The sequence below is a fragment of the Zootermopsis nevadensis genome, unplaced genomic scaffold, assembly GCF_977971745.1.
Source record: "Zootermopsis nevadensis isolate Lab colony 2312 unplaced genomic scaffold, Znev_1.0 Znev_ptg000028l, whole genome shotgun sequence".
In the NCBI taxonomy this organism is placed as follows: Eukaryota; Metazoa; Arthropoda; class Insecta; order Blattodea; family Termopsidae; genus Zootermopsis; species Zootermopsis nevadensis.
The window spans coordinates 16052343-16075286 of NW_028259160.1; the positions used below are offsets into that span (position 1 = coordinate 16052343).

A 22944-nucleotide genomic window follows, 5' to 3' on the forward strand; every position below is an offset into this window, starting at 1 on the left:
TCTCATGACTAGCAGGCAGTGGTTCAAATCCAGACCGACCGTTCTTTCCGCCATCTCGAATCCTCTTGCTTTGAGATCTTCCATCACGAGACAAGATGGAAGGCCACTGAGAGCGTAAAAGAAATTAGCTGCGAAGGGTTGGTACTTGCCAGGTGACGCGTCATTCAACAGACGATGTACTGACGGTAAAATTTTGGTGAACACTTCAATTTCTCTGTCAAATAAACCTCCTCGTACCAACTGTGAACACATAACACGATATCACATGAATGGATTAAGGAAACCAGATCATTTTGTGATTTGTATCGTTTATAACTGCAGCAAAATTCTGTGGCTAATCTGTGGAAGGCCGCGGAAAGAGAAACCAATGACGTGGACCTTAAACAGCGGAGCTGGCATGAACTCGAAAACAGCTGCATTTCTCCGTACAAGTGAGTTTGACGCTATCTGCTACTATCCAGACAGTTTTCATTTCGAGTCATTGTTGATTTCATAAAACTTCAGTTCATTAATTGTCACGTCATTACGGTTTCAACAATGGAACAATTTGGCTTCGCGCAACAACGAGATTTTAACTTTATAGACCCACATCTATATTCTCGTTTCATTCAAATACATTTTTTTGCATTGTTCGCTCTTTTGTTTAGATATTGTGCGTGTATACAACAATGATTCTTCTCAGTGGCAAGGAATTTCTTCCTCGCAGTGATTAATTCCAAAGAACGCCTACATATTTATCTTAAATTAAAAAAAACTGCGAGAGACTTGGAAAAAAAGGTCACACTGCTCTGAGCGAATTTTAAATACGATCGATCCATAAACTTTGACCTAATACTGTTAGGATAACATAACCAAGAAAGATTAACACGTGGCATACATCGAAAAACAATAAATCGTGCAATATTTTGGTTTTAAAACCTTGACAAGAGTATCCTGCCAACTACCAACGCATTCTTCAGTTCGCGACCTTCAAATTATATAAAATTTTATCGCCAATACCTCGTTGAAGAACGATGTATCTTTAGTAGCCTTAACGACCAGTGATGTCACCTCTATCGCACCTCCTTTTGTCACCTCTACAGTGATTCTGAACATGTCACTCGTGTAATTATCACCAGCTGAAGTTGCAGGTCTGATGTCACATGACACTACCTTCAGGCTGTGTGTGGTCACCCGCTGACCTCAGGGCCGTCTCCACGAACTCCTTCTTCAACCACGTTCGATACGTCACCTCCATATTACGTATTCTTCCTTATAGCAAGTCAAAACAAATTTAAACAACAATTGGGTTAAACCATTCCACATTGCAAGCAAGACTGGTCTACTTGTTTCACCTCTGAAAATATCCTGTTTCCTGCAAACAATGACACGCCCTGATGAACAGTTACAATGTCAAAATTGATTAGATCAACGATTAAAAAAAATCATGAAGAGACACTGACATCACAACTCCCCCCCCCCCCCGGAATGTGTTGTCCTAAACGTCGTAGTTACAAATATTGAAGTGTACGTCATTTTGTATTGATATTTAACTAGCATACACGTTCAAAAGTTTCAACAAAAATTTCTGTGGACGATGTCTGCTGTATAAGAATATATTTAAAGTCGTCTCCATGTCTAAGAATCAGTACGCGGTGCGTGGAGGTAAAACTCCACATATTCTCAGTACCAAGAGACGATACGTTGTCAGATATGATTTATACTAACCTACATTACATTTATAACAAAAGATGTCTGAATTCACGAGCATTTCCGGAGATTAAACATGTAGACTGACAAGTTTGATCTTTGTTATCTAAAATTTACAGAAGTGTCATTACATGACCCCTAACTAATAATCGGTAAATATGTTGATATAAGCCCTTTAAGGTCCAATGGTAAGCATATGTAATCTTTTCAATGGTGAAGTGTTGAAGTCTTAAATATGATTTTCGCGTATTTCGGCTTTGAAAGTTCGATATTTTAATTACTGCTTCGTAAATTAAATATGTACGTCATTTGTAAATATCAGTCACCAGTTCACTGAAACATCTGTTGTCTTATTAAGAAACTATGAAGTATTTTCCCCCCGTAATTATGATCTTTCAACAATTAAACCCTCGAGTTATATGTAAATACGGAAAGAAAATAATTTATTTTTTAACATACGGTAATGCCTACTTACATGTACCAGCTCGATGCGTAGGGTTCACGTAATATGGGTTACGATAGGGAGCTACGGCCTCTTATAAATGCCCTCAACCACAATGACGTTAGGAACAAAGACTTTGAACCCATATATCAATTATTTTGGCCCTAATCACAAAGTGACTGACGTTTTATCTACAATCAATAAAAGCCCCCTAAAATAATGAGTGCTTACACTACACCTTCCGGAATGACGTTCACGAGCATACACTGGCGTTACTCTGTGACGTAAGCCCCAACTAGATGGCTAACACTGGATTTTATCTGATCGGATCTGCTGTACACATTTCCTTAATCAGTGGTAGTAACCTCCATAGAACGGAATCTTCTTCAAAATATGATAAGACGCTCAGCTCGTCAAAAAAAATGTTTTTTAATATAAAACTCGTAGTTTCGTCATCACAGTCACAATAACCATCCTATATCGAGTTTCTAGTTGAACCACATCAACACCCTCAATTCTATTTTAATATTATCCTCCCATCTATGTCTACGCGCCCCCACGTGGCCTAATTCCTTGAGGTTTTCTAACTAAAATCGATTTTTCTGCTCTCGATACGTATTACATGTCCCGCCTGTCTAATCCCTTCTTGATTTAACCAACAACCCTGACGATGTTAGGACAAGATAATACGAAACTTATTATGAAAATGTCTCGTCATCTGTCAGCACAGCCGTATTAATAATCCCGACAAGATTCGAAGAATTACATTTGTTCGCACAGAAACAAATGCCTTACAACGTTTCCTTCTGATTCCTCTCTCTATTGTATACTCGGAAAGGGGACATTTCCTCCCCCCACCCCCCGGTGCCATATCGATCTGGGAACAGGCGCCACATAGCGACGCTTCCATACGGCGACGCAGAAAGCCAGCAACACTGTGTGACTGACCGCCATCGTGATCGGCAGCATGTCGACGCGACGCTCCACTCTTTTGTTACTGGTGGCGATCCTAGCGGCGCATTTCACAACCACCACGTCTAGAGCCGTAAGTACTCCACCACGATTAATACGCATTAACGAACAGCTGGCAGTGGTTCAGCGGTTCTCAGTCGAGGGTCCGTTTGTCGTGCCTTCAGGATCAGCGGATTAGATGGATTCTGCTATTATTTTTTGATGTTGCATTGCCGTAAATTTTAAGCTTTTCGAGTCACATTTCTTACTTCAACACCAACTAACCAACTAGATGGCTTACCGAACCCAAAGGTTCATCACCGAATTAACCAAAGCCCTCCACCGGTCCCTGTCCTGGGCCAACAAAATCCAGTCTCCTTCAACTCCTATCTCCCATAGATACCGCCTGAGATTATCCTCCCATCTACATCTAGGTCTCCCCAGAGGCCTCTTCCCCTCAGGCTTCCCAAATAGTGGACCCAACCAACCAGATGGCTTACCGAACCCAAAGGTTCATCACCGAATTAACCAAAGCCCTCCACCGGACCCTGTCCTGGGCCAACAAAATCCAGTCTCCTTCAACTCCTATCTCCCATAGATCCCGCCTGAGATTATCCTCCCATCTACGTCTAGGTCTCCCGAGAGGTCTCTTCCCCTCAGGCTTCCCAAATAGTGGACCCAACCAACCAGATGGCTTACGGAACCCGAAGGTTCATCACCAAATTAACCAAAGCCCTCCACTGGTCCCTGCCCTTTACCAACAAAATCCAGTTTCCTTTAACTCCTATCTCCCATAGATCCCGCCTGAGATTATCCTCCCATCTACGTCTAGGTTTCTCCGGGGGCCTCTTCCCCTCAGGCTACCCGGTGCACACCTCTTGTCCCATCCATGCGCGCTACATGCCCCGCCCATCTCATTCTTCTCGACTTAATCACCCTGACAATATTGGGGGAGGAGTACAGATTTTTAAGCTCATCATTATGCAGTTTTCTCCAGGCCCCATCTTCTTCTCTCCTAGGCCCAAATATCAATTTAGAAAACTATGCCATCATCTATATATTAAAATTGGTCTGTATTGTACCTAATCAAGATGACATAATTTTGGAGAAGATCATGACGTATCAGAGAGGCTGAGAAACTCTAGCCAAATAAAGCAGAGATGTTACTTCTAAATTAGCAAAAAATGTCTCCCTCCTCCGGTCAGATCTACGTGCATGAATACGGACGAATAAACATTGATATTATGTAAGCCACATATCCAATACAACTTAAATTTAAAAACAAGACCTGCGTTTCAGGCATCCACTTCACATAAAGTCTTAAAGAGCCTTTATTATAGACATAATTCAAGGCATTAGTACGCCTGAATGAAATAATATTTTGTATGCATTCTCTTAAAAGACGAATTAATCTCGTATAGTTCAACGACGTTTCAGGAGCGTTTACTGCACGCATGATCAGGGCACCTCAGAAACATCGGGTGAATTTCTACCAGATTATACGGCACAACAATCCAGACGACATCCATCTTTATGCTCGCAGCCTTGAAAACGACAAGGAACATGAGAAATTTAAGACAAGGCCTATCACACAAATAGGAACGTCATTATTTTCCGTGTCACATAGTATTAGTTATGACAGGGCATACAGAACGCAACTATGATGTTATTTTAAATTCGTGAAACAAAACTTATGCAAGCTGGCGAGTTAATGATGATATTTGGGTAACAGTTATACTATCACAAAGGAAAACCATACGCGCCTGACAATTAATAACCAGAAAAACAAATTTAAAACCATACAATCAACCAAATTAAGTTACGCTAGGAATATTCTATAACAACAAACTTTAAACGTGACTACATCACAGTTAAAAGAGAAAAAAAGCTTATTCATTCTACTTTTGTGGAGATATTATTTTGACGAAAAATTTACGTTTAAAATTCGTAAACCTATATTTTTGAATTCACCTTTAAAATTCACCCTTTAAAGCCCAATTAAAGAGCTACACGATCATATGATTCCCGGTGTAAAACGTGGATTATTTCTTAAACAGCGTTAACCAACTGATCTTTGTAATGGTCAATTAAAGTGTTTTCTTTGCGGTACGGACTGAATTCTTAAATATTAACCAGACGAGCATTCAGCTTCAAAGGATTGATCATAGTTTTAATACACTGACAGTTGCTAATTACGATAAACTTTTTTTTAAAAAAATTCTGGTATTTTATCTGACTTTAACGATTAATGCAGTAAAATTTAACTAACTATAAAGCCTTGAGTTACCACCGCAGGTGAAAGTGTAGACGTACGTTCAGCAAACCTCCCCATGGTATCATTAACGCGTGTCTTGTCTACGTAATTGACTTGGATTTATCGTGTCGGATAGTCGAAACCAGGTCTTGCGACATCGGTCCTTCATTGTAACCCAGTATGGTGGAATTACTGCCATGAAACACGATCCGTTGCTGAAATTTCTAGAAGCGGTTACTTAATCCGGCAGACAATCGCCCATTTTCTAAGACGATGACCGAATCTAGAGGCCGCAGTGCCTCAGTCGAACTTCATTGTAGACGGCGCCTAAAACTCATTTCACTTCACTGGGCCACACGAAACACAGAATTGTACCTATTAACCCTTTAAAACAAGACGTTCATGTAAATTATATTTACATATTCAGTCCGTACCTCAAAGAAAACGCGTCTCCACGATGTCAGCGATCGGGAAATAATAGCTGTTTACGCTGAGAATAATACGAAACGCAAAAAATATACTCCGTACGCAAAATTGGGAGAAATTTCATGTTAAAGCAGGTGGTACATATATTTACCAGTGTGTCATTAAGGGTTAATGGACTTTCAAGGCAAACAGTGCATATAGAGCGGAGAACAGAGCAAATCGATGACGTCGTGCTGGCGAATGTCCCTCGAAGCGCGCACAACCTAGAATACGCAGTTGGCCCAGTGCCTTTCGTCGGTTGCTAGGCAACGCTTCTGTTTAGATAACATTACGCAGTCCTGTTACATGTACAATTGTCGCTGTCCTTAATTAGCAATCAACACCACGTTTTACAGCTACCTGTGAGTTCTGTCATGCACAAGGAAGAATTATTGTGAATATAAGCCGTCTGTCATTGGTGCACCTGAGGGTTCCGAACATTAAAACAATCTAATACCACTTAAATAAGTGGTAACTGCAAACGTTATAAATCGATCTGCATAAGGAAGGTTACAAAGACGTAAACACTTGGAATGAAGGCGTACGATTTAAGGTGGAAGGGTTTGGAGTGGATTAATATGGCTCAGGATAGGGATTTCATAGGAGACGTCGAATTTCTTAACTAGAGCAAAAGACAAGAACCTCTGAACACGTAAACTATCCGCAGCTAAGAAATTACCATGGAAACATGACAAAAGAAGATAAATGTAAATAAAAATCAGAACGGTAAGGATTATTTCGTAAATAATTAAATTATGTTGAGTTCTCGAGGGCTTTATGTGACACAGAACAATCCCTTGATTTGAAAATTTGGCAAACGATATCACAGGACGTCAAATTTAACACAGGCTCCGCGAAGCAAAATATGTAACCGAGGATATTTTGCCACTCGCTCAGAAGCTAACCTGCAACATCATTCCAGGCAAATTGTAAGGACAGTCACGTGTCCCTTCCCCCCTTTTGGCACGTCATTTTATATATAAACTGATAGCAGGTACTGCTCCAACAGCGGAATGATTCGATCTCTCGGGGCACAGCCCGATAGTTAGGCCTACCAGCACAACAAGACGTCTACGAATTCAGAGTTTTAATAGGAAGGCGATGTCAGCGCATGCCCAGTCGGGATATTGAAGGGACTCTCATAATTAAATTTCATCTCGTTTCAAGAGTTAATAACGCTTTTAAGATTGTAATTATCCCGCAGGAAACTTGTAACATTCCAATCAACTTTTCTTTTCTAACATGGATACGTTTTCTTATGCAAATTAGATGACTGTAAAATGACTTCTGAAGTAATACCAGAAAACGAACCTAATTCGATTTTGCTTCAAGTCTCGCAAAATCATTCTGAACTCCTAACACCGGCCGACAGCCACGAAATGAATAAGAACTTCATAAAACTAAAGCAAAGAAATTAAAACAAAAGACAACTTCAGAAAACAGACATGGGTTTAAAAATTTCAGTACACTGACAAGAAACTCCATGGACCAGAGGCCTTCCTGAGAAGCCAACAGCCGCTTAGATAACCTAGAAATCCCGAGCTCATTATCGTGTTCACAACAGCCCGCCAACGGTCCCTATACAGAGCCAGTTGAATCCACTCCATACGCTCCTATCCTATTTTAATATTATCCTCCCATCTACGCCTAGGTCTTCCGAGTGATCCACCCACCCACCCCGTTCAGGGTTTCCAACACATCAGGTCGTGCTCCAAACCCAGCCCCTGTCATCCACCACAACTTCGTCATGTTAGTAATATTTGGCAAAAAATACAAATTATGGAGCTTCTCATTACGTAATTTCTTTTTTCCCGTCCCCTGCTACTTTTCTATAAATTTATTCCTAGAATTCGCTGGCTGATTGGTGACAGCCAGCTTCTCAAGAAGGGCTGTGGTCCATGGAATTATTTAATTTCTGCACGAGACATCGCGATTTCAGAATCTTTCAGTTCGAGTTCTTTATTAGAATCTAGCGAAGTCAAACTCCAAGTTCCGAAATACGAGGCAAATGATGCGTCTAATACGCCATATGGAGACAGACGACGTAATTTGTGTACGAAAACAAGCCACGCCCCTCAGAACACGCGCATGCCCTGATCAATACCGGTCCTCGACTCTCTGGAAACTGCAACAGAGCCGAGGAGATGTACAAAAACACACCCTAAGCGGAAATTCCCCGTTACGATCAGCTGTTTCAACTCTCTCAAACAATGCATCGAGCGATTAACGTCACAAAAACAGGTTCGAAGGTGCAGAATTTATTACAGACACAAATCTATAAAGTACGATCGAGTAGAAGTAGGAAATGAGGGGAAAACAGGATAAAGGATTGAAAAATATATAATTAAAGCTTACAAGTAGAAGGAAAGGAAAGGAACACAAATCGTGGCTCAAGATGTAGGAAGGTGAAGACGACGAAGTGACGTAGAAGCACATAAAGGAAGAGAATAATATACGAAAGAAAAGAGGAATACGATGACGGTAGGAAAGAATAAGAGAACAGAGAGTGAGAAGGGAAACCATAAGATTCTGCAACGTTCTGAGCAGTAGATAAAGCTGTTTTACGAAACGCGAAGACCATAAAATTGAAAACTTGCGTCGCGTCGCCATAGGAACACGACATTGACCAAGCTCCCGTGGGTATCAGAAAAAGATTCGACTGAAATTCACGTGTGAGGTCACGTGAGACGAATCGATCGACTGGATTCTGTCCCAGTCCACATCGATCACTCCACACGAGCGTGCGGATGTCTGGTCAACCGCAAAGCTAATCCTCCCCTTCCGAACAGATATTTAGGCTACTTACATAACACCGAAGTCGGCTCCACTGCTGTGTGGGGCACAAAACCAAATTCTGGAACACAGGACGTAAAATAATTTGAGAATTGGAACCAAACATTCGCAGAAACAAAACAAAAAAACCCGCTTATTTACAACATAAAATCAAAGCCTTTACGTAATATTAATCTAATTCAAACACTCTAAAATCACGAGTACAAACAAAGTGTAAACAGTTTTTGTTTGTATGCATGATTCTATGTATCAATACACCGCACGGCACGCAAGGTTTTAATCTAATTCAACAACCCAAATTAAAATTACCCACGAGAGAAATTAAAAAATTTGTTCCAAAACACGAAGAGGACACCTTTCTGGGATACTGCGGCCAGCTGTCTCGTTGAAATTGACGGACGTTTCAGAGGTGTAGCTCTGAAACGTCGTCAACGTCACAGTCGATGCTGCGAGAACCTCAAACATTATTAATACATTTATTTATTTAGTGTTCTGTCTAACGACAGGTCCATATGAACAGGATCCTTCCATCCTTTTCTCGGACTGGGACCTGTTCATATACGTTCTTGGCAGATGATCCAGAAGTGGTTTGCCATTGCCTTCTTCTGTGTGTGAATGGAGTAATTGTTGGGATGCCACGGAGGAAAACTCCGTGTTGCCTAGACCACGGTCTTGCCCAACACAAGTTATAAATTCGGGCACCGCCGGGAATCGAACCCGAGACCCCAGGATTACAAGGCCAGCGTTCTAACCGCTAGACCACCTCATCTTATTATTATTTAGTGTTCTGTGTGACGACAGGTCCATATGAACAGGATCCTTCCATCCTTTTCTCGGACTGGGACCTGTTCATATACGTTCTTGGCAGATGATCCAGAAGTGGTTTGCCATTGCCTTCTTCTGTGTGTGTGAATGGAGTAATTGTTGGGATGCCACGGAGAAACCGGAGGAAAACTCCGTGTTGCCTAGACCACGGCCTTGCCCAACACAAGTTATAAATTCGGGCACCGCCGGGAATCGAACCCGAGACCCCCAGGATTACAAGGCCAGCGTTCTAACCGCTAGACCTCAAACATTATGTCGTCCGAATTATCTTCATGTGACGTGTGATCTATCGTGAAAAATGTTAAAAAACACCGCAGCACACGGGCTGTGGGGGTAACAACGGATATCATACTGATGGCAGGGTACGACGACTACATTATCTTGATCGGGCGAACATCGCACGTGTTAAAACGACTTTAGGGCGTGGTTCTACCAACTCCAAGTCCCAATGCCCCGTTCTTCCGTCCACAACTCAACACTCCACCCATTCTGTGGTAAGAATACGCCACCTCCATTTCCCTCCCTACGTCCCAATTAATTCAACCCTACTTTTGCTTCGCTCTGACAGCTCAAACGACTTCACCGCGGAAACTTGATGGCTAGAAATGACAGTCGTGGTGGGCGAAGCGTTGCTAGAACAGGGTTTTCCTCAAGTCCTTCGGTCACTCCCCCCCCCCCCCCGAAATTCAAGTATTTAACAGAAAACAGCATTCCTAAATTTTAATTTCATTCAATTAAACACGCGGTTATTCATTTAACCGTCAAATAAGATGATTATTACTGAATAATATTAAAAAGGCTTACTCCTCGGAGTATACCGTAATTCTGAGGTGTTATTCACGGCCACATCACGGTCAGATGCGTAAAGATCCGTGTACTTTCGCCACTCTTGCACAAAACTAGTAATAAATCAAACAATAACATCAAAGACCTCTGTTGAGATAATGCGATCCTAGGTCATTCCTGTGAGCCGACAATGACCTCGGATTTAAATTTTGCAACAACTTTGTTCCAAATGTGAACGCACTTCTTACTAACAAAGGTATAATCGACGATACGTGACAAATGTCATATTATATCGATACCCCAAAACAACAATATCGCGATATTAATTAAACTTTTTTTAAAAGCCAATGTTTGCGAAGCATTGTTTCGACACACCCTACGTTCACAACAGGGAAATATATGAATGAAGGCTTCTGAATTATGTACGCTCAAAAGTTGGTACATGATATAAAATATTCATACGCGTTTCTGCTGAAATCCCAACCCCCAGAGCGCTCGAGTTTCATTCGTTTTGTTCTGAAACGAGGAAATGGCAACGGATATCAGTCTCAAAAGCTTTATGTGATAAGTTCTTCACCTGATGGGATTTCAGTGTAACATTTCGGCATCACTAACAAGCTCGAGGACTTTGAGAAAGCTTATTACAAATAATAAGAATTGGAATATTATGTCACGGTGGAACAGCCAGTGAAGGTAAATTAGAAAAGTAAAAACTTTCAGAAGGAATAATCAAAACACTGGCTCCCAGTTTATTTAAATATGTGGATAACTAGCTCCACGTAGGATTTGATAGGGGCAGCAAGGACTTCCGAAACGTCGGTAAACTTCTATGAGAATACAGGACTCGCTACAACCCAGAAGGCAGCCATCATCAACTTATTCCACGATGCTGTATTTGAATCAGAATTGTTAATTCTAACAATATCTTTGCATGTTGACCTTTGACCTTGAAATGTTATTAATATTAAAACAGATGACAAGGAAATAGATTAGAGTGGATTGGATTCAACTAGCTCAGGCCAGGGTCTTGTGAACACGAAAATAAAACTTATAAATTCATGAACGACGGCGAGAATTTATTAACAAGCAGCTAAGCGACTGTCAGCTTCTGACAAAGGTCTCTGGATCTGCGGAATTATGACTAGTACAAAATGTAATGTGAACAGAAATTATGCGTCGGTACATTCCAGGTTCTCACGGTTGTGAAGATAACGATGTTCTGAGTTTTGACGCCGTGCATACTCGCAGTAGATGGAGGCAGTACGTTCCTCCAAAACTTTATCTACGGCGTCTAAACCGAGAACGACTACACTGGCCTAACACATGCATATGCACAACTTTAATGGTTTATGATCTAAAACTTTCATGGTGGAACCGAATTAATAAAATCCTCTCGGGTTATCACAGTATCAGACGGCCAGAACTAGGTGAGGTTTCGGTGACCACCTCTGCCCCTATCATCAGGGCGTATGGTACTCATGCCGCGATTTTAACTATATTTAGTGCGGACAGACCCGAGAAAAACTGACGTGAATCCGACGATCCTGGTTTGCATTGCAGGTGAACATCTCCAACACTTGGTTCCTGCCACAAGAGGGATTCCCCGTCTTCTACCGCTACTTCCATGATCGCATCACGTGGTTTGAGGCCGACGCCGTGTGCCAGTTCCATCATGGCAACCTAGTCACGGGTAAGTTTCATTTATTGAAGGAGGTCATGGCTTGTTTTAAGGTCCCACCTTGGTCACTTATATAAAAAGGCCAAAGTTTGTTTATTTATAGTTTATTTAACGACACTCTTCCAACAGCTCAGACTATATAGCGTCGACGTTTCGGTCAACACTACCCAACCTTCTCGTGTCACTTGCATTGACCCCAAACTGTGCTTCATAATATTCAAACATTCAGTTCCTGCCTCAAATGAAACACAACGCGTCTCCATGACAACGATCAAATCGTTAACGCTGTATAGGGAAATAATCGCTGTTCATTCCGGGTAATCAAACCAGACTCATATACACTGATGACAAAACTCATCAACCCACAATTAAAGCAGGTGGTATATATAGTTTCCACTGGGCTTCAGACAACTACGAGTGTCAAATTAATTCTGAGGTCGCGGAAAAAAAAATGAAGGTTATTATATCAAGGATGACGTCGCTCTGTCGTCCTCCCATCCTCACGTCTCCAGGAGACCGATTTCTCGGTACGCAGCCCCGACAAGACGTCACCTCTCGTCCAAGACCTTCATTTGACCTGTTTCTGTGGCGTTGCCAGGGAAACGACGCCAATATGGATACATTTCACGTGTACCACGCGGTTATAGATCTTTGGCTACCGGTGAGCTACGAAATCGGAAATATGATAACGAAAATTCAAAACTTTCAAATAGATATATTGTTTATCAAATCTAAAACTTCTTGACGATGGTGAAGAGTCAATTGAATAAAAATTTACTTGGATATTATCCATCGTCTAGTAAATATAAAACGTAAAACGACGTTTCGGAGATGGGACTCTATCTCCGTCTTCAGGTTCCTACACAGTTGGGCCCACTAGATAAAGCTAATCCCTATCGTCCGGAGATAGGGATTAGCTCTATCTAGTGGGCCCAACTGTGTAGGAACCTGAAGACGGAGATAGAGCCCCATCTCCGAAACGTCGTTTTACGTTTTATATTAACTAGACGATGGATAATATCCAAGTAAATTTTTATTCAATAGATATATTGTTTATTAAACGACATTTAACATTCTATCTTCATACCTGTATTCCTTTCGGCCTCAATTATTTATCTTTTTCCTAACTTCCTTTTCTCTTCTCCTTCCTTTTTTCTCATCCTTTCTTTCTTCGTCCAGATATCTCTATCACACATTTTCTCAATTTCTTTTATGTCTCCTTTCAATACCTCTGACAATCAGCTGCTATGATTAGAAATGTCACGAAGATATGACGACGAGATTAAAATTGGGTGTAACTTTAAAATTGCGCGCCGTCGCCATATATATAATCGATTAGTACGAGGCAGGGTTCGTACCAAGTCTCAATAAAATATACGCATCTCTGCCCTAGCAGCAATGGATATTACTTTCTTGTTTTGGAGATGGTTGAAATTTTTTGAGCAATGTCGCGCAGAATTCTAGTTGCAACATTTGATTATTGTACGCTATTCGTTTTTCAGACTCCCATTTTCACATACAATACCGCAGACATTTGTATCAACCTCTGTCTCTTTCAATTTCAACAATTTCGCACAGCGAATTCCTATTATCTTTTATTACGCACTCAGTTGTCATGTCGACCCATGAATATTCTCTGCAAACAAAACACGTGTCTCTCTCGTCAAGCATTTCTCTCGAAACAGATAACAAAAGAAAATCGATGTTCCTTACTGGTTTTCGTTAGACGTCTCCGGAACAAAGTTACTGGTATCAGACGAGACATGACAAGATAAAGAGTTGCAAAGGAGATTTTGGGAAGGAAAGGGATGATAATGGAGGCAGTAAGCACCTCTGAAACGTCGGTCAATTTCTACAAAACTACATCCCAGAAAACAAATACATTAATCTTTTTATTCGTCGCTGTCAGAACCTGACAAGTTACGTGGCCTACGTGGAAACAATTTCGGAGACGAAGTCGAATACTAGAAGCAATGTCAAGATTGAACGAGCATCGTTATTTTGTGTTCAGAACAGAAAAATAAAGGCACAACGTAAAAGAAGGGTTGGTAAACAATTTTGTCACAGAAAGTGGCAGAGAGGAATGTTGAAGCACAATGGAGATCAATACCACGCTTACCTGTCGGACCGAACGTGGCCACTGGCACGGTTACCGAGAGACGCAGGCCGGACTACTCTCTATTACAAAGCAAAACGTAATAACGCGAGTTCAGCATGGCAACTCTGCTTATAGCTTGAAATTATGACTCTGGGGATGTGGGGGAATTAACCCTCTAAAGCAGTGGTATTCAACCTAGGGCCCGCGTACCCCCGGGGGTACGCGAAGACATCTTAGGGGGTACGTGAAATTTAAAAATATATATATTATTTTACGATAAACACTGAATAATCAGTAATGTAATTTATTTAATTTATTTTAGATGTAGATTATATACTATGTATAACTTGAATTATACACCAACAACTTTGGGGGTACAAACTTGAAGAGAAATTATATTTGGGGGTAGGCGAAGACATCTTAGGGGGTACGTGAAATTTAAAAAATATTATTTTATGATAAACATTGAATAATCAGTAATGTAATTTATTTAATTTATTTTAGATGTAGATTATATACTATGTATAACTTGAATTATACACCAACAACTTTGGGGGTACAAACTTGAAGAGAAATTATATCTGGGGGTACGCGAACTAAAAAGGTTGAATACCACTGCTCTAAAGCCTAAGAGAGAGAGAGAGAAGAGAGAAAGTGGGGGGAGTAGCGATAGGCACTACTGTTATAAATGGGGGAGGGGTATAAAGTTGGTTGTGGGCTACGAAGGTTCCCAGGCAGCGCCCGCTCGTCCTTCTGGTATGAATAAGTTTAGTGAGGACAAGGGATTTAGGAGACAGGATGGGGTAAGAAATAGGGTGGGGGGAGTTGATTCGGGTCTTTGCGTTAATTTTGAATTTTGATATTGGCCTTGGGGGTGGCGTTAGGAATAATTTACGTTAATTTTTGGGGGGGCTACTATAGAGCGGAATTTTGATATTACTCTGAGAGGGCTGCATGGGAGGCATGCAGAGCAACGTGGAAATTGGGTACCAACTCAGCATTTGCTCTAGTACTCTAAAGCCTAAGCTCGCGTAAATAATATATAAGAATCCAGCCCGTACCGCGAAGAAAACACTACACTTCACCATTACAGATCAGCTGATTAACGCTGACACATAACTACAAGATGCAGTTGCGGATTTTTAAAGCAGATGGTACATATATTTACCACTGAGCATTAAAAGGTCAAAACGCGGAAAGCAGCGACCTGGTTTCCGTTTCTTATGGAACAGAAGTGTCCAAACATTCTTTACGTGTACCTAGCGAAACTTCTTGCTTCAGGACGATTTTAACGAGATGGGTTCATCTGACCCTGTCCATTTATCGCTCCATCTCCGGATTCAACATGAAAAATGTAAGATAACTGTCTTCCGGGCTGTTGCGCCGTGTAGTCTGGTAGAAGTTTACCGAAGTTTCAGAGGTCCTTGCTGCCTCCATCATCGGGGCGATGATTTTACTCACAGTTACACCGTGTTTCTGCACAGCATACGAAGGTCTCATGGATGGATGGTTCTAGATCGATGAAACGAACTGCGGGTAGCCGCTGGCCCGTATCACATTTAATTATCGTAATTACAAATAATTTTGTACAACCCGATGCTACACACCTACGTGGACAGAATGTGAACGACCATTCCGATCCATAATTCGATCGTAATGAGAAAACATGACACTCGGCATTTCGAGGGCATATTTTAAGTTGCCATGTCAGATAAGCATTGATCCATTTTATTCATGCATGAATATGTGCTAAATTTTATAAAAGTGTGGCAACGTTAAAATGTTTGTGAAACGATTGTAAGATATCAAAATTGCAGACACGGGGAAAATAAATCCATAGATCAACATGTAAATGTCAACTCTTACAGTTCTAATTTCAACAAAATTCAGAAAGAACTACCTACTCACCAGGCCCTCTCTTGCGTGACGGTGTTCAGATGCTGTGAAATACTTCCCACAATTTCATCTTCAAAGATTTGTACATAAATTTGTAAGTCGGTCACAATGCAGAAACAAACTTTTGTTGCAATATCTGTTACAGTTGATTCAAGCAAGCAGTACGATGCAACAAGGGCATATCTCAAGGAGCTAGACGTCGTGACCAACGTGTGGATCGGTCTGAAAAAGAAGGGAGCAAATGATGAGTTCTTATGGACGTAAGTGTTCGGCTGCATTATTTAAGTACTCTAATTTGTTGAAGACAGCAGAGGTTAGTGCCGAAACAAGAAATACACATGAACTAAATACTTAAGCCTGCAACTGCTAGCAATCCTCCCTAAAATCCCAAGGTCTTCATTGAAGAATGTATGAGCTGCTTCGCCAGACGAGAAACTGTCTACTTTTATAAAACCCTAAGGTTCATCACATGTTCACTGCTGCAAGAACCTCATATCTTACACAATACTAAATATAACATTTCATTTTCGGTGTGAGGGGGACTTTTGAAAAATCTTTATTACATACATTCTCAAATCAACTTTCATCACTTTCGTTGCAAAATAATTTTCTTGTAAATTTTTGCATATAAATTTTGTTGAAAAAAAATCTTATTTTTAAGTTCTAGTTGATATTTTGATAACAAGAAGTACACATAAATAAATAAATAAATAAATCAAGGCAATTAAAAATTTTGTTTATCAAAAATTTGAATACGCAAAGCTCTACTTTACACATGGTCCTGACATGAATACATTTTGTATTTCCTCATAATTCTCATAAAATTCCTTGTACAAATTTATTCAGTTCAAAAACTCCACACAACAAATTCTCTGTTTTCCAGTGACTACAAGACTTTATCTCAAGATGGCGGCTACTGGCAGGAGCAGATTCCTAAGTCCGAGGCAGCTCTGTGTGCAGCCATTGATCCCGCGGCAGATTTTCGATGGCACAGCCTCAACTGCGGTGGTCCAGAAACCGCCTCCTTCATCTGTGAACTTCCTGGTATGTATTTGCAATCGTGGTCTTTCGGGATGAGACACTTTTGTGAACACCGCGATCAAATTTCAGGTTCCACAAAATGAGGAAATTCTGTACCCAGCCGAGTACACGACTTTCAACAACGAACTTACTTAGCTTAGGCTCTGAGGCTTCAGAGAAAGTGAACATACATCAGGATCAAACCCAGTGGTGACAGAGTGTGTTCTACTGCCAGAATTTCACCAGTTCCTTCATTAGTAAACAAAACACGTAAACTTGTTCTATCATTATTTTGTTTAAATCTTTCAGTGTCACGAGGATTTGGTGATTGTCAGAAATTTTGTAGGATTTGAGGTTCTCATGGCAGTGAGTACAAATATCGCTGCCCTGATGATGGAGGCAGCAAGGACCTATGAAACATCGATAAACTTGTACCAGACTACACGGTGCTACAAGCCATGACACAGCCATCTTCCTCACAAATTTTGATTTCCCTGCGGACAGTCATAAATTTGTCTACTTCTGTTGTAAACACGTTTCTAAGAGAACCACTACAAATCTGTCATAAAATTACTGAAACTGACGGCCATATTTGTACTATTATAGTCCCTCCATGGGCAAGGAAACCGAACGGCTGCATGCTGACAGCATTGCCTTCACTGACGGTAACTTACCTGCCAGAACAAGCTGCTATCGAATTAACATCTGACTGTGGATTAGACGGAACTCGAAGAATAGCATGCAAGGGACAGGCCGTAAGTGTTTAAAAAATGTAATTTGTGTTACGCATATTCTGTGAATCTCAAAATAATTTCCTTAATTTTATTAATTACAAGACGAACTCTTTATTTAATAATAGTTTTTCAGGAAAAATTATGCTACATTGATTCTCGGACACCATCAAACATAAGACGCACCCCAATTTCAGAAATTTAAAAATGTGGAGGAAAAAAACATCATAAAATCAAGGAAATACTAAAAGAACATTTATTTTATTTATAATTTATATATTTTATATTACCTTATTGGATTGTTTAATTTTTATTTTCACTTTTCACGTTTCAGCAGCTTAACTGTATTTCGATTTGAACAGAGTTTAGTTTATCAGTTGTCTTATCACTGCCATGTATCCATTGATGTCAACTTGATGGCACTTTATTTTTTATCCTATGAGATGACAGGACCATGCAGTGAACATGAGGGGAAACAACCAATATATACACAAATCAGGCTGGAAACGGCGAAGAAACGAGAACACTTAGAAGATTCAGGCATCAACCGTATTATCAGAATCACAGAATAATCTCTGTTCAGTAAGTACAGATTACAAACACACTTCATTTTTAACAGGATCACAATGAGTTGATGCATCGGCTATCGTGCGAAAACGGGAATGAGTCAACCCACGATGCAGAGGAATACGAGACGTCCGTGTTAGCAAGCAGTACCACTTCGGGTACCCCTAATTATAACAATGAAGGTGGAACTGAATCCCACCAACCACCGACAAGGCATCGCCGAGGCACTGATGACGTCAGTACCCTGGCCACGGAGACCAACAGTAGCAGTGGTTACGACGTCACTGCAAGTACAACGGAGATCGACACTCCTGAAGAAATAAATATTACAACTCGAGAATTTACAGCTCCTGTAGTGATATCAACAGGAGACGGCTTAACTTTGACAAGAAACCACGAGCAACAGTTGTATACCACCACAGACCCCAGCACAAAACCAGAAACAAAGGGAGTGTCTACAGAATACTTTGTAACAATTTTGCCATACAACACATCTGTTACTGATAAAGGCGTGATGACTGTGGACAAACCACACCGAGATCAGAGCATCCAGAAGACAGAGATTACTGAAGACATCTCAAGTACATTGACTATCATACCCCCTACAGGCTTGTCAACTGCTCCTGAAACATCAGCATCAGGTACACTAAATGAAATTAAGGAAATTACAATTTCATTTTCAGAGGACAACACCACAAATAACACGGAAGAAATTAAAATCAAAGAAGAAATCCTCGCTGAAACCGTTTCAGAAACAACTGGTACCAACACTCTAAGCAATTCAAGCAGCGATAATACCAATACATCATACATCAAACCAAATGGGAAGGAAATCCCATTGGTAACAAACCAGAAGACCGGAAATGATCATCAGATGACACAAAACTTCAAACAGGAGGACCATCGCCGCCCGTTCTTACCGGAATTTTTACAGGGTCTCCCACGTAACGTAGACAACCAGACAGATGAAACTGGTACTAGATCAACTAGTGACTGGGCTTCACCTAGCAACCAACAAGTCGAAGAGGAGGATTTTCAGGCCACTGAAACTGAACCAGAAATCCCAGCTCGACCCAACAGAGGAAGGAGGCTTATCAGACCTCAAGGTCACTCATTCTATCCTTACTTTCTTAATCGGGTACTGGGCTGAGTCACCAGCTTCACTCTCAAGCACGATGTCTTGTAAATGCTTCAATAGCGAAAGGTTTCTGGTCAGTTGTTTGTACTTTGCTATCGCTGTCATTAATACGGTTTGTAGAGGACTACATAGTAAGAAACATGGAGATGTCAGTACATTGCCCATGACTTTGGTAGTAACAATAGTTTGTTAGTGGAAATATTTTCCGGACCCTTTCAACGGTAGTCACAATCAGAAATTAAAAAATAATGCCAGGTATTACAACCACAAAAAACTAACAAATCTGAAATAACACCCGTTAATATAAATGACTATTGCTGAATTTACGCTTCTCAGTAACCAACTTCACAGAAGTGGGTGAACATAGTTTTCAAGCCCCAATTATAATCGGTTTCATAAATACCGATTCTATAGGACGTAAACACAAACAGAATGCCAACAACATAACACAATCTTTAAGGTATATCCAAGGTTTAATGGTATTTGGCTCCTGGATCGGGAATGATTACGGATTTAATGTTATGATCAGCCAGAAATCCTTGGATCAAGCTTACAGACCAGCCTCACGGAGACGCAAAGAATTTCGAAGTTCAGATACGCCACAAAATTCCGATGAAAGAGCATCTTACCTCTGCCACTGGTGCACTGCCTTACGTCACTAATTTCTTTGCCGATTGGCAAATCCTCAACTATTTCTCACGCATTACAAGACTTTAACAACAGAAGTTCTGTGTATTTTCCATTAAAAACCGAGTATAAAACCTCAAAACACATAATTAAAAATGATTCTATGTTGACATCTTTGTTACAGAAACAGGATAAATCTACGTAATTATCAAATTATCACAAATCAAAGCACATTCAGTTAAGCACACGATATCAAAAAGTTCCTGCATATTTAAGGAGAATTTGTATTGTGATAGAGATAGCAAATGATGAAAACAGATGGCACGCACATCGTTCAGCCTGCCTAATTTCACGCGTCACTCACTCGATTGCACCGTCCTGTCTCCCGTCCTTCATCACTAAGCTACGCAAATAATATGGACTGCACGTACAGCACGACACATAACCTTCAATTACTCTCATCACTTTTCAATGAGAGATATATGTTTTCTCTTATGGTCCCAGAAATATAAATATATTTTCAATAAAAATTTCCACTACAGTATTACATTTCCCAGCAGCTCCACTACAAGTACAAGATTATACAAACTAAAGTTGGTATTAAAATAACACCAAAAACTAGTTTAGCAAACACCATACTTATTGACTGTTCCGCTGAGAATCTGGTTTAACTCCGCTAAATTAAACTAGCTTTGTGCCGGGTCACTTCTTCTAAAGCAAAATTGAGCTCAATTTCACGCACAACAAATATAAAAATGGATTTTCACAGCACATTCCTAAAACAAAATACTAGCTCAAAATTCTGCTCTCAAGTGAGAATCCACAATAACAAAACCATAAATACACCAGAAATCACAAACCTTATCATCAACACAAAAATGTCCTTCCATGTCACTTTATATCTGTGTCTGTCATTCTCCGATAAACCTTTAGGGCTAAAAGGGCTCTATAGACCAAAAATTTTTATAAAACAATTATTATAACTTCAAGAAGAAACTACTTTGAGCCTTATCAAACTTTTTTGGCTATTCCATTTCATTTTTTATTTACGTAATTAGAAATTATTCGTATACGCTCCACATATTCGACACCAATAAAATGAATTCCATTCATCAAGCGAATACAAATAATTCCTAACGCAAGAGTAGAGCATTAATGTAAGATTTGAGGTTTTCACAGTGGTGAGTATGAAGATTTCTGTCTTCTGGGTTGTTATGCTGTGTAGTCTGGTCGATGTTAACCGACGTTTCGGAGGTCCTTGCTGCCTCCATCATCAGGGCGATTACTAAGATTATTCATCGCCCTGATGACGGAGGCAGTATGACCTCTGAAACGTTGGTTAACATCGACCAGACTACACAGCATAACAACCCAGAAGACAGAAATCTTCATAGAGCATTCCTGCTGATCAATGTGTTTGATTGTGGGTCTAGATGTTGCTTTTTTAGGGGGGGGGGGGGGTTTGCTGGGATAGCTCCTTGACATAACTCTGAACTACTTCCCTCATCCATATCGTCTGAGTCCATCATACACAACTGTCTTTAAATCTGATGCCTCGGCATTTAATAAAGCACCATTAAATAATCTAAAAAACAAAATACGTGTTAGATAAACAAATGAACGGCATAAGTATGGTGTATGTTCTTGTAGTTTAGTTATTTGAAAATGTGTAATTATTATCTGGTATCTGCTGGCAAATAAATATATCTTTCTCGTTGGTATACCGAGAAATACACCTCTAGCGTTAAAAATGTTGTTCTTTAATATAAAATGTACATAAAAACTTTTGAGGTGAATAATTATAACGAACTGTTGATGGCTTTCCAGGTGTGCTACATGTCGCCAGATAAACGCCTGTTTTCCCGTGCATGAGATTTGTAAATTGTTTACATTTTAATAATTGTATAGTTACCAGAATTTTGAAATTCTACATGAAGAAGTGACTGAATATCACTTATTTATGTGTTTCATAGCTGTAAAGACAAAAATCTTTTGTCCCTTCAAACAAAAGTAAGTTTCGGCAAGAGCTAATGTGAGGTGAATTAAAATCCTCATTTTTTAGGTGTGTTAAAGAATGCACTTTGTCACAATTTTTATGTTTCCTTTTTTGGATAAACATAAAATATCCAATTCCAGACTTCACTCAGGAGATATTCATGGTTTCCGAAATATAGTAGTTTCGTAATTCCCTAATCTATCCATAAATCTGTTCATTTTTAAGAAAGCCAATGGTGAAAACTACTATAGTGATAGGTTTGCCAAATTTAGACATAGTATGACTACCAAATTTAGTATTTTTTTTCTGTAAATATAGTACTATGCATCTACATAAGAGATTCATGTTGTTTTAATTACAGCTCAATGTTCATTCAGTGAAGATTCTAGACTCCGTGCTTTAGTTCAAGAAAAAAATATTCAGATTATCAAAAAAAATTACCTTCTGCCAGTCAGAACATGAACGACACATTCTGAAATCCTGATAATAAAACCACTTATACATAATATAAACATTAATTTAAGTCTGTTTTATCTGACTTTATTTATATTTATGAAGATAGCATAAGTGTCTAGACAAATATTTTACTGTTGTATGACTTTTAGAGAAAAACTATTTAATGATATATATAAGTTTAATTTACATGTTCAAGTTGTAATTTCTTATTCATGTTTGCATGGATTTAAGGACATAAAATCTCATTAAAGAAACTGATGATGTTACATATTTTAATCACTTACCAATATCATGAAACTTAACACCTGTTCCTTATCTGGGAGGTTAGGTTAGGCTGAATCATGGCCATGAAATTGGCTATTGGTATTGATATTACTCATGGTTTTCTTTGGTCCTTTTAATCAAATCCTGAGATGGCATACTAACTCTTTCTATGCTAAAAGAAAGGCGAATTGCCTTAAAATGAAATTCTCCTGCTATGACTCGATTCTTTGTGCGATACCAATCAAAAGAAAGCTGCCCCACTGTCTCC

General features: G+C 39.9%; 1 protein-coding gene and 1 long non-coding RNA gene across 2 annotated transcripts; one reads left to right on the plus strand and one right to left on the minus strand.

Annotated features, from left to right (window-relative positions):
- Window positions 1–24: 24 nt before the first annotated feature.
- Window positions 25–16025, minus strand: LOC147872361 (uncharacterized). The gene is made up of 3 exons (XR_015537560.1): window positions 15890–16025; window positions 8608–8655; window positions 25–1251 (listed from the first exon to the last, which is right to left on the minus strand). It is a non-coding gene; the product is annotated as an uncharacterized LOC147872361 (long non-coding RNA).
- On the plus strand, window positions 3043–22678 carry LOC110826609 (uncharacterized). Its single transcript, XM_022057406.2, has 6 exons — window positions 3043–3176; window positions 11766–11895; window positions 16023–16137; window positions 16761–16921; window positions 17504–17652; window positions 18248–22678. Exons 1-6 carry the CDS (start codon window positions 3099–3101, stop codon window positions 19343–19345), a joined length of 1731 nt encoding a protein of 576 aa, XP_021913098.1. The 5' UTR covers window positions 3043–3098; the 3' UTR covers window positions 19346–22678.
- Window positions 22679–22944: the final 266 nt, after the last annotated feature.